At 39.1% G+C, this 12,532-nt stretch overlaps 4 protein-coding genes across 4 annotated transcripts in view; 2 read left to right on the forward strand and 2 right to left on the reverse strand.

Annotated features, from left to right (window-relative positions):
- Positions 1 to 8,684, forward strand: part of RB195_001716 (uncharacterized protein) — a gene marked incomplete at both ends in the record, with an annotated part of 29,407 nt that extends 20,723 nt beyond the window's left edge. The window contains one exon of the mRNA XM_013448563.2: positions 8,562 to 8,684. Within this exon, the coding sequence (XP_013304017.2) occupies positions 8,562 to 8,684 (123 nt within the window). The remainder of the gene's footprint in view (positions 1 to 8,561) is intronic.
- A 554-nt stretch (positions 8,685 to 9,238) lies between these two features.
- On the reverse strand, positions 9,239 to 10,015 carry RB195_001718 (uncharacterized protein; the record flags this gene model as incomplete). Its single annotated transcript, XM_064198638.1, has 3 exons — positions 9,239 to 9,372; positions 9,839 to 9,902; positions 9,962 to 10,015. 3 exons carry the CDS (start codon positions 10,013 to 10,015, stop codon positions 9,239 to 9,241), a joined length of 252 nt encoding a protein of 83 aa, XP_064054519.1.
- Positions 10,016 to 10,199: 184 nt separating this feature from the next.
- Positions 10,200 to 11,074, reverse strand: RB195_001719 (uncharacterized protein; the record flags this gene model as incomplete). Its single annotated transcript, XM_064198639.1, has 4 exons — positions 10,200 to 10,299; positions 10,405 to 10,497; positions 10,564 to 10,571; positions 11,066 to 11,074. 4 exons carry the CDS (start codon positions 11,072 to 11,074, stop codon positions 10,200 to 10,202), a joined length of 210 nt encoding a protein of 69 aa, XP_064054520.1.
- A 301-nt stretch (positions 11,075 to 11,375) lies between these two features.
- Positions 11,376 to 12,422, forward strand: RB195_001720 (uncharacterized protein; the record flags this gene model as incomplete). Its single annotated transcript, XM_064198640.1, has 1 exon — positions 11,376 to 12,422. One exon carries the CDS (start codon positions 11,376 to 11,378, stop codon positions 12,420 to 12,422), a length of 1,047 nt encoding a protein of 348 aa, XP_064054521.1.
- Positions 12,423 to 12,532: the final 110 nt, after the last annotated feature.

The following is a 12,532-nucleotide window of genomic DNA, read 5'->3' on the forward strand; positions in this document are numbered from 1 at the left end:
GTATAAATCAAGCACAACACAACCGCCGAAGTGTAAACATGATTTTTGTAGAGCTCATTATCAGTAGATCATTCCATTTAATGAACTGCAGGGGCAAATTGCACAGCTCTATTGCAGCTCTCCGAACACAAGAATTATCGAGGTCGGGTGAAGTTTGTAGCCATGTAATTAACATCCCCGGAAGTATAGTTGGTGTTGGAAATCCAAGATGCAAACTCTCTCAAGGGAAAAGAAGAGAGGCTAGAGTATTATTTCCTTCCTCATTTCTCAACATGCCTCGAAACAGATAAAAGAGCAAGATCGGTGAGATGAAGTCTATGTGATCCTGCTCTCTCTTTTTTTTTTTTGATCGTATCGAAAACTGATATCTCTAGAAAATCACCTCGAGGAAAGAAAACAAGCTGTTGTCGACTTTTCCACGACTGCAGCTTGTTTCCCGTTCCAGGGATTTCTCTAAGAAAATTGGAAGCTGTTATGGAGCAAGAAATAGCTGATACAGAGAAAATTATTAATAAAAAGTATGAAAGATAAGAGAGAAGTTGTTCAAGATGTCGGAAAAGAAACGACGATGAGCTACGAATAAATACTTTCAGTGCAAATGTACATTTTAGGCATATATTATATTATTTGTGTATTATAACTAATATATTTTATAGATTATTGGTTAGGTTAGGTTTTATAAGTTTCATAAGCCCATTATTGTAGGTTACAAATCCAGACAAAAAGCTTCCAACGAACACAATTCGAACGTAGTGCTAATATTGTTATTAATAATATTATTAATATTCAAGTGCTAATATTTCTTCTATTTACACAGTTCAATACGGAATGAATACCGCATCCCAAATCTCGGAATTGTAAATCCAGCAATTACTGCTCTTTGACATAAATTGTATACTCGGAAAATCCCAGATCATCGAAAAAAAAAAGGAACTTGTCTGGTGTCTCTGAAAAATCACATTAAGGAAGGAAAACAGTCAGCAGTCAGACAGTCTGTCAGCTTTTCCACGTTTCCAAGGATTTCTTCGTAATGAGACACTCTCATTCCGGAACAGGCCATTTCAGTCGAACTTTACATACTTCTACACGTAGGAATTTAACGATTCTTGAGGAAACGAAAAGGAAATTCGGTAAAGGAAGAGAGTCGAGAAACCTCTTCTTCTTCTTATATTAGGAAGTAAAGAGTATTATGTCTCCTTTCGTCCCCACCTCATTGGGATATGCTGAAGGATACGGTCGCGTCATGCTATCGTGGAAATTATTCGATATCTTTCAAGAACCTCTAATATCCACAAGGATTTTTCGACTTAACCATCCCAGATTGCAACAATGAAATACTGGAGGGTTTCTGCTTATAATAAGTGAGTACTTTGTTAATAATTAGTTGTTTATCATAACTAACGAATTGATCCCACTAAGCTTTCAGAAGTTTTTAGAAGTTTCCGTAGCAAATTTTGAAATAAAAAACGTTATTTCTATGCTTCCTTTTCTCTCTTTCTCGCTGCCGGACCAAACCCTAATAATTTTTTCATTCATTTTTAGTAATGTAGCTGAGAGCTTATCAGATGTACAATCTTTGAAATTCTCAACCGTCACGGCTCCCATAAATTTCGCTAATTATGAAATGTTCCAGCTATTTCAGCCAACTGTTCATGCGTCAGCTGCCGCTTGTGTCCACTTTCTGATAGGAGCTTTTGAGTGGCCTAAGAATAGAAAGTCGAACTCATTCAGTCTATTCAAGTCAAGCGATTGAAGAGGTTTATGAGCAATTTGTCGTCAAACATGAAATTTTATGAGGCTTGTGTCCAGGCTTAATGTTAAACTTCCTAATTATAGTCGTTTTGCTGCAACTGACCGCTCAAATAAGTTTAAGGAATACCTCCTATTCCTATGGATAACGAAAACAGTTAAGAAGCAAAAACGCTAGAAATAGCTATAGAAAAATCTGGAAAAGATTGCAAATAACGTCTAAAGTTGAATACTTTGACGCATTCACACTCTGGAAACTCATAGTTACCTCACCATCGACACCTTGCCAATTCTTTTGGAATCGCTACTCCGTTTTCATTTCCATTTTCTCTTGCTTGTACAGACTTCAATTCGTTATAAAACTTTGCTAAAGAGAAGCAGTCTTTGTTGGTTTTCGTGTTTTTTTTTGTGGACACTCAAAATTATTTACTGCCTTTCTTTAAGGGAAAAAAGGAAGACTCTCAATACACATGATTTTCTCAGGGATTCGTTGGTTTTCTCAAACAAACAAATAAATACATAGAAATACATAGAAACAAGTAAATAACAGACAAATAACAACGTACACATCCTTCACTTTCGGACTGAGAATGTAAATCAAATGTCAGTAAATTTTTAAAGGATATAAAAGGGTGAAGTTTCTGGCGTTAATCAATCCGCTTGGGATGCGCCCCCACGTTCACTTCAATTCAGAATCGTTTGAGGTTAACGAACGTGTATCTGGCCTATACGATGACTTGCGGTGGTTAGCCGATGTGTCAAGTCAGTGTTTTTATCCTCCCCGACAAGTCCGGTACAAATTTATCGACCCCGGACGGATGAAAGGCGATGAAATGAACCTCCGATCGATCGTGCAGGAAGCCGAACCTCTAACCGCTACACTACACTCGCCCCTTAGTAAATTTATACGATGCTGAAAACTAAAATCAAAAAATGCAAAAAATATCACTTTAAGAGGTTTAATTTTGGAAACTTGCGAAGTTATTTATATTTCGGTTCAGTTTTTTAGAGGGCTTTTTTCAGGGTTCGCTTTCCAAAGCATAAATTGCACACGTTTTCCTATATAACATCTGATTACAAACAGCTTTTATCTTCCTGTTACGCTGCACAGTTCTGTAGAGAATCTGTAAATAAACAAGCAAATAACTGAAAGAGCAAATAGACAAATAAATAATCTGCAGCAAGTATTCTTGGTTTCCACTGAAGCGAAGTTAGCTTTCCTACCTAAGCTTTCTCGCTTAATTCTTTTCCACAATTCATGCATGTGTAATGAAATGCAGCGCAGAACACCACTCTAAATAGTTATGCGTACGTCCGTCTTTAATCTTTTCATCCTAATATTTACGACCGAAGAGAATTTCCGCTCCATTAATGAATCAACTTCCGCTTGTTTTCCTTCGTGTCAGCGAAAAAATTATTACCATACCATATGGACGAGGGCAGCGTAGACAGAAACTAGTGTAGTGGTTAATTTGAAGCGAAAACAACACAATAAATGGATGTTATCATGAGAGAAGTAATCAGAGATCTGAAATAGAGAACTTAAACTACTTAACTCAAACTAAAAGAGAGTTAGGGAAACTCATATGTGTAGAGTTAGGACTTTTGAGGCGACGAATCCAATTTAAATATTATATAGGTTTACAGCATAATACTAATTTGATTAGTCGATTCAACTATTTTGACTAGTACTTTTAGTAGCTTAAACCGATTAGGTAGTGTATGGTAATAGCGATATAAGTAAAGTAAAAATGATGACTTCTTTCCGGCTGATTATTGGAATAACGGTGCTAGACTTATTATCACTACATTTCATTTTATTTCTCTACCTCTGGTATTCCGTAAATAATTTATTTTTATCATGTATTAAATACTTATTTTAAAATAGAACGTTTGAGAATTGCTTTAAGTGAATGAATTTCTGGTTCTATTAACGAAACACTACACTGAGGACCATTGGTGACGTCATTCTTTTCCGAATTCACGGGATTCTTTTGCTTAGGAGATTAGACATAGAGTGAAATGGATCAAGTCACAGGCGCACTTTTGATATACCTCTTGGATTGAGAATTTCCAATCTTGGACAGAGGGGTACACTCAAATTTCCCTCTATTTTCGGCTGCATATTTCTTCTCCCTTCCATTCGATCAAAATTTCTGACACAGACACAAAAGATCTTTCTTCTCAGTTTCCTTTTCTTCAAGACTGGAAATTGCGCGGGTTTTATAGCACAGTGGGTGTTCAAAAACACCAGACCACCACAGATATTTTCAAACCAATTCACTCCTCACTAATCCCTCACGAATCCATCCCAACCTTCAAAAAATAGCGGCAGAAAGAAAGTAGTTGGAATAGTTGTAGTAGTCGAAGTGATTACAATTAAATAAACGTGCATCATAGGCATTACATTGTGTTCAGCAAGACAACACATACTCTATTCGTTGTGAACTATGTTGATCCTCCAAACCTCAACATTATTGCTAAATATTCTTCCCAGTTGGATAAATGGTATTGGGTCCTATCTCACTATTCAACTTGACAAATGCCCAGGGTCAGACGTGGGTTGAGAATTTCTCAACAGGAGGTCGTAGGAGGGAAAGGGTCAAGGCTTGTCAGCAGAGGAGAAAAAATGAAGAGAGCAAAGAGGATTTGCGATTTCAAATAAACTCATATTAAGGGATGTAAAATTGTAGAAAAATAGATGGTGAAGTATTCCTTAAAGATTTTGCTGGTATAATTTCACACCTTTTGGTCCGGAACTAGTTTGGGCAAATAACAAATAAATGAAGGACATCTAGATTAGGATAAATGCGAGGGGTCTTGACTACGTTCTGAACGAAAACTTGCGGTTCTATTTTTAAGTGAGTTAATTTTATAAAATTTCCAAGGAAATGGAAAATATTCAGTATAAGGAGGAATCAAAGAGTGAGTATGCGGTGCTCATATCCTGCTACGCCACTAGATCATGAACCTCAGTGGCGCAACGTAATATGTCGCCGTTTTTATTTTCCACTGGCAAGGATCAGTCCCTGACAAAAGTGAGATTCTTGCAGTTACTATGCGAGAGTTAGATATATTTCTCATCCGACAGTGAAGAATGTATTATCATCACTTGAAAGAGCAATTTCGATGCTGTTACTGAGCGAAAAAGACATCTACAGGCGCAATTAGGGATAAAATTAGTACAGAGTAGGCCTCACAGGTTTCTGAATATCGGCGTTCAGAGTGAAGTTCATGAGATAGTGTTGGCCGCGATTTGTAGATGGAGATTTTTTCTATACCTCCGCGAAGTGTGGTGCTTCTAGCTTTACTCGTTTCTTTGAAACCTAGTTGAGAAAAATTCTAAGTTTTGCCCCAAATTTTCGAGTTCTTCTCAACTAGCTTTCAAGAGAAACACAAAACCTACAGGCACCAAAATTTGCAGTTGAGGGTTCTCATTGATGCTTTATCAAAATATGGCATCGAATTTGTCAACCGCGCTACCGTAACCTCGCAACGGGAATAAGTGCGAAATTTCAGGCAACTCGTCAAAATCAGTATGACTTCAAATAAAGTCCAAATACTCAGTTCTTGGTTCATGAAGACTAACTCGGTTTAAAGTGTGTTGTAGAGGGAGATTTTCGCTATCACAGCTCAGTTTTACTTTTTTCAGCTTGTTTTCGTTCTCTCAGAAGCTAGTTGAGAAGTAATTGAAAAAAATGCTACATTTCTCAACTTTTTCTCAACTAGCTTTCAAAAAAACAGAGGGTCTCTGAAGAAGATATTTTATGATTTTATAGGGCAAATCTTCCTTCATAGAAAGCAACCACCTTCGTTTTCCTCCGTTTCTTCTGTAATCCGTTATTCATAATCATTTCAATATACTAAAATCAGATCAATCAAGCAGTAATTTCCTACCATTTACCGACAATTTTAGTCATCGAGAATGGAAACGAATAGGTCGATCTCAGCTACAATTTTTCCAATTTTGAAAAATGGAAAAAAACAACTCATACCGACGCCGATCACATTGTAAAAGCATTTTCTCATCATTTCCTACTTTCCACACAACATTTCACTTATTGGCAGAGGTTACCGACGATAAATAGTTCTATCCCTGCCGAAATCTTGATTTTTGCAAAACTGAAAAGAAATTACTGAGAAGAGCATTTAACCGGCAGTTTTTCTGAAATTGTATTTAGAGCACTGTTCGCCGCATATAGATGTTATTTAGAAATCATTTTAACGATTAGAAAAAGGTCCCGTTTGGAAATTACTGCTTGATTGATCTGATTTTAGTATATTGAAATGAAAATGGTTTTAAAACGCGTTTTTCGTCGAAATAATGGTTCAGTAATGGTTCCTTACAGTGAGCTATCAATGGCGTCTATACTATATTATATGTTTATTTTATTGGCCACTTCATACTAATATCCATTATAGCACTATTTATTAATATTTGCTATATTATATTATTTGATTTATTTGATAAACGTCCAACTTATTTCTTTAATTCTGTTTATTATAAGTAATTTTTCATTGCTATATGAGCGGCTATACCAGAAAGAATGTGAAAGAAGAGGTAGTTTTCCGGAGGGTCTTCGATGGAGGAGGTCGTTGTCAGGAGGGATTTTTCCTAACTACACGCTTGACCCTGCAAATACCTACTGGTGATAAATTGATCTGGGCTGGATAAACTCCTATTCAGTAAAAATTTACCCCGCTGTTAAATGCATCACTAATTCTAGCTAAGGGAATTTTATCCAAAACCGCCTGTCTCTCGAACTACTACTACTGCACCCAGTTGGCGTCGCTTCCCGGTGATTTCATTTCCATGGTATTCAAACATACTTACGACCAAACAACTTACTACACGAATTTTCAAAAAAAAAACAACAATCAACAACAATTTAATCGAAAGTGCTCCTGCCTCTTCTTGCTTCTGTTTATGGCACACTGTAGCTGTTGGCAAAAAAATATCAGCAGCGATATAAATAAGTAATTAGATACAAAAAAAAATGGTGGAAGGAGTCACTGATTTCTCCAAGCTAAAGATTCGAAAAGTATTAGTAAAAAGTAAAAAAGTAAAGACGTATTATTATTCGTATAATATTGGTATCAGTGAAGTTGAAACTTCCTTTTCATTTCTGGAACATTTCTTCCAGAAGAACGTTGCATTTTATCAGCAGCATTTCTCGAGAACGCATAGAATATTTAAGAATTTCGGTCATGAAATCTCCAGCAATGCATACGGAAATGCGGCGTTTCCGACGTTTGAGACGCTTTCTGCACGCAATCGACGACGAAGGTCGACGAGAAGTGCAGCGGAGTCCGACCATCAGAAATTCCTCGGGACCCAACACCATCAAAGTTCGCGTGGATAAGTCGTACTTTTGGTCTACAGCCTAAACTGCAATTTCCTGAATGTTTGCTTGGAATAATACTTGGATTTGGTAGAACTCCTATTTCACTTTCTGTTTCAAGCAATGTGAATGGTCAATTCTCATTAGTTTTTCGCTCCTCACAACAGTCAAAATTCACCTTCGACGTCATTCTCCACTTTTCCTCTTACATTAGTCTATCTATTGTAATCGTAAGTGTCCACAGCCTTATTTCTTTTTCACCGGGAAAAAATCTCCTCAGGGACACAAAAAATCGTGCCGGACACACCATCATATCGATCAGCAACTGTTTTGCAAACAAAGACTTCAGCACCGCTCAGCGTGGTTTCCAGTGGGATGTGAAGTTCAAAAAAACTATGAGCGGCCGGAAATATCACGAATATCTTCCGGTTTCCTAACAAAACTTTGGAAATTCCACAGAACAAATACAAACATAAAACAAAGATTCTGAAAACCAATCCAATGGAAAGCGAAAAACAGAACAGCGACAACTTCCAACAACACCCGTGCATACTAGGATGTGACTGGCCTTCACTGCAATTTTTGCTATATATTAGCATCAAATAACGGGAGATTCCTTGTTAAAGTAGAAACTTTTGATATCTTAAAAGACTTCCATTTTTAGGCCCACATTTTCGTCCTACGATTGACATATATGACATATGACGCTCATTCTGCAACTAAGATCGTACTGCTGCTTTCATTGATACGAGAACTGTTCCCAAACATATAAGCTATGAAAAAAATAAAAACTGTTTAGCAAATTCTCCCTCCCCACTTCCGAAACTCAAAGATCTCTATCTATTTCAACATAGGTATGTTCCACAATATGGTAATATTGGTACGGTACGTGTAGTCGCAATGAGGATAAATTTTACCACCATGTTCCTTACCAATTCTCGCGCCAGACATTTTAATAAGGCATGGGGTTAAGGCGGGCTTTCTAACTGCCTTCTCGTTGTGGCCTACTTCTACAATCATCATTTTTCTATTTCTTTTTTCGTGGTTTTTTATCTTTGCGGAAAAAGGTTGTTTTATTGAATATATCGGCAGTACCAGCAATACTGATGAAAAGAACAAGAAGAAAGTTCTATTCAAACTGGCAATGTTCCCTAACCAACACTTCAACTTGAAATTATGCTCAGATCGCTGCGAGCGCAAAACATTTTCTCTCTTTTTTTTGCAGGTTCAAACAAGAAAACACTTCATATTTTTCTTTTCTGCCCTCAATGTCGTATGATCCTCATGTTGTACCACTGAAAATTGTTTTTCTCAATACAGCTTCCATTTTTCTGAAATTCTGCATTTTTTTAATTACTAAATTTTCAAATTATTATCCCTATTTTCGAGAATGAGTATTAGATAGTATTTTGACAAATCTCAGGCTCCTTTGAATACAGTACTTCGTGCTCTGATTGGTTTCGCTTTCAGGAAACACCAACCGCACGAAACCAGAGCTCATCGTTGATCGTGCTTCTCGTCATAATTCCGCTGTCCGTTGGCGGATTTGCCGTCTGCCTCATATTCCTCAATTATCACTGCAAAATGTGTTGACCCACAATCGATACATATGTGCCAAATTGAGTGTAGTTTCGAGAATTTCGCAATACTTTTCCAGTAGACTATACTTTCCCAAAACCACATCTCTGCAATGAATCCCGGTAAAACCATTTCGGGAATCAACGTCAGATTTCCCCCGCTGTTATATACTCATTAAATCCACCATGTATGTGCTCAATTTGTTTCGGTTTCTTACAGTTGCTGCTGTATATGCGAGTCATAGGCCTAATCTAAGCTTTATCGCCCCAAGTGTGCCAAATCACCATCACAAACAATCAGTTATTGGCCAGACCAGTGGACTTACCTACCTGTGATATTTATGAGTCTAGTTTTTCCCTACTTCGCGCTAAACAAGGTTCTCGCCATTATTTCCTCATTTCTACTGAGGAGAATTTGTGTGGTTTCATTCACATATTCTTTATTATGGTGTACTTTCGGCGTTTTTTTGTCTACTTTTTCGTCTATTCCTTGCATTTTTATTACTTCAAAATTGTGTTTATATACGACAATAAAGTAAATGTAAGGATCGATAGAAAGTTTGAACTTTGTTAGATCGTTTTGTAAAGGACATCGGCACGAATGTACCATGAACGAAATGATGAAGATGGAGTGATGTCTCTCGAGAAATATACGCGTCCGCGAACTTGCACGCTCCTCGATAACGAGCTGCTCATAACGCCATCTGAAACAAATAAAAACATAAAATCTTCAAACCTCTCCTCAAAAAATAAGGGAAGAGCTAGAACGACTCCTATGCATTTGCAACATTTTTCGCATTTTCACGTTTGAAATTGCACGCGACCTATTCGCTTCAAGAAGAAATAAATTTGGGGTAATAAATAAATAATGCTATTCTTATGTGTGTTACTGTATTATGGGAAAATTTTAAGGGAATAATGAAAAGACTCCATTACGTGGACCATACTGACGTCAAGAAGGTGAAAAAATCTCAGTCCTACACTAAAAGAACGAATAATACACCTCAATTAATGAGTAAGCGAATTGCAAACAACCGCAGATTCCCGCCTTTCCGCAGTATTTCATACTTTGTCGCTGCCACCCTTTCTAATTTCTTATTTCCACTAGAAAATAAGAGATTTAAAAGGTATTGACAAATTCGAATGAGTTATTATACTGTCCAAACAAACCTTGCAATGTTAGTTTTACACAATGTGCACGAACAATGCATCGCAATGCTACAAATAACGTAAACTGCAATATGGCGGATTACGTCACGTCACGTCAGCTTCACACCTTCACTTGCGACGTACAAGCTTCCCGTAACCGAAATCTGCCATGACCACGAAAAGAAGAACAACGATCATTTCGTGGCCGGTGAGTCGGTCACGACTTAAGTTTTCGCTCGCTGACCACGCAGCATCATAAGCCCATTCGTTGAGAATATGTGTAAAGTGATGGAAGATCATCGCTGTGTCCTTTACGTGATTCATCCATGAGTTAATCATGGACAAAGAGGTAATTTTAGTTGAGAAATTTTAGAAGTTACATCTAATACTTGTAGATTTTCGGGAACTCTTCCACGTTCCTGTGGGTCTGCCCAAGGAGAAAAATCCGGCTACGACCAACAATCAAAGCGAAGAGAAATTTTCTGAAACCAAGAGTAAGCTGAGAAGTTCAACAACTCTTCTTCTAGCAAGCAATACAATAATTTGAGAGCAATTTACACATATTGAACTTAACTTAAAATTTCTACCTTACTATGCGTGAACGAGAAATTCCTAATAATGTGATTACGAACCGTAAAATGAACATTATGGCGAACAAAACATGGCTCTGATAATGCGAACTGTAATGGGAGATACATTACAAGGAAGTGACTTAAGGAAGTTGCAATCTGAAAAAAAGAACTCACTACTCCAGCTGAACAAAAGTTATTTTAATTTAGTCCATGGAACACTTTTTTGGGCTATGGGTTCATTCTCCGTGCGTTTTCGTTGTTTTCTTTCGTTTTCTTCAGTTTTAAACTAAACTTGACAGATCGTCGAGACCTCCACTGAGTAACACTCATAGGAACTATCGACCGAGCCAAGATTTGTCGGAGGACTGTTAAAGTCGTCGTCGCCAAAGGACTACACCTATCCGTGATCACCATCGTCGATTACCCTAGAGAGCCAAGTTCCCTTCAATTCTATGCTGGCAATGGTCTACACCTTCCTCCTTTTTTCTTGCTATAACAGCACTCCACGGATCTCCCTCACTAGAGGGATCACAGCCGGTTAGTCGCGAGGCTACGTGGCGCGTCCCCGGGTGGCGGATAGGGGGCTAATCACGGATCAAAAGCGACCTTGTGCTTGCCCAGAGACGCAGGTGGATTCAGGGCATGGACTCCCTCTTTCTGCTGAGCCAGGACTGACTAATGACATCCTTGTATCCTGCACGTCGGTCCGGCCAAAGCCTGCAATCAAGTGACTGGGAGGTGCAAGGGAGGCGGTTTGGAGTCGCCTCCAACAAATAAGCTCCACATGTCCACTCCGGGAGAGCGGAAGTTCTCCCAGAAACTCATGGGACTAGAGGCTTGCAACCTGCCCATAGGTTTTAAATTTTTATGCAAAACACACTAATAGAAAAGACTCTCCTGAATCCGGAGGAAAGCTTTATACGGTAGCGACAGGTAGGACGAGGTTGTAGGAGTCATATAGGCTACCGAAACGTAAAAGGATTAGGATGGCGATCTGTACTTATAACGCACGTGCGCTTGCATCGGAGGCGGCTATCAAAGATCTGATGATGCAAGCCAAGAAGATCAAGTACGACGTCATCGGACTCATCGAGACGAGACGACGTCACCATCTCAACGCCATATATGAAACTGGAGAAGAACTGTTTTTAGGAACATGCGACAGTAGAGGTATTGGTGGAGTGGGCGTCCTCGTCAACACGAGCATTGCAAAGAACATCGACTCTTTCGAACAACTTACGACCCCAGTCGGACGTCTGCGGATGAGAAGATATGGTCCAACACCAGCATTGACTATCTTCGTCGCTTACGCCCCAATATCAAGCTTTGAAGAAGAAGAAGTCGAAGCTTTCTATATGGACCTAGAGAAGTTCTACCAAGAAGATCATGCATTCTACAAGGTTATAATTGGCGATTTCAACGCCAAAGTTGGCCCAAGAAGAATGCCGGAGGAACTTCACATCGGGACCCACGGCCTACAATGGAATGACCAGGGGGAGAGACTCTCCGAGTTCATGACGACTAAGACCATCCATGGGAACTCGCAATTCCAGAAGCCCTCCTCTCTACGCTGGACGTGGGAGTCACCCGGTTGTAATGAAATAGACCGCATCATCGTCAATAAAGGTTCTGCCTGTTGGACGTCGCTATTATACCAAAGTTCTACACGGGATCGGACCATCGTCTCCCCCGAGGAAGATTTTCCTTCACAAAGAGAGCAGAGAAAGCCGCCAAGTTCAGAGAGAAATCGCAGGACTATCATCAACTGGGATCTCTTCGCTACGCTAGACGGCTTTTGGGAAGATTCCGCAATGGACAACATCGACGAGGAATATGACCGGCTCGTTGAACACCTTCACAACTGCGTGAAGAAGGCTGAAAGTTTTAAAACCACCAAGAGACGCCTGTCTCTTGGTGGTTTTAAAACTTCTCTTGAAACTCTTGAGCTGATACGCCGGCGTGGAGCAGCACGAGCCGCAGCGAATCAAGAACTCACGTCTTCGAGCTCACAAGGCTTTGCAGAGAGGCGATAAAGGAAGACCTTAAAAAGACAAGAGCAGAAGTGCTGGCTGAAGCTGCAGAGGCGGGGAAAAGCATCCGCTATGCCCGTCGAGACGTCGCCAGTCGCAAGACGAGGATGACT

The sequence above is a fragment of the Necator americanus genome, chromosome IV (assembly GCF_031761385.1).
Source record: "Necator americanus strain Aroian chromosome IV, whole genome shotgun sequence".
In the NCBI taxonomy this organism is placed as follows: Eukaryota; Metazoa; Nematoda; class Chromadorea; order Rhabditida; family Ancylostomatidae; genus Necator; species Necator americanus.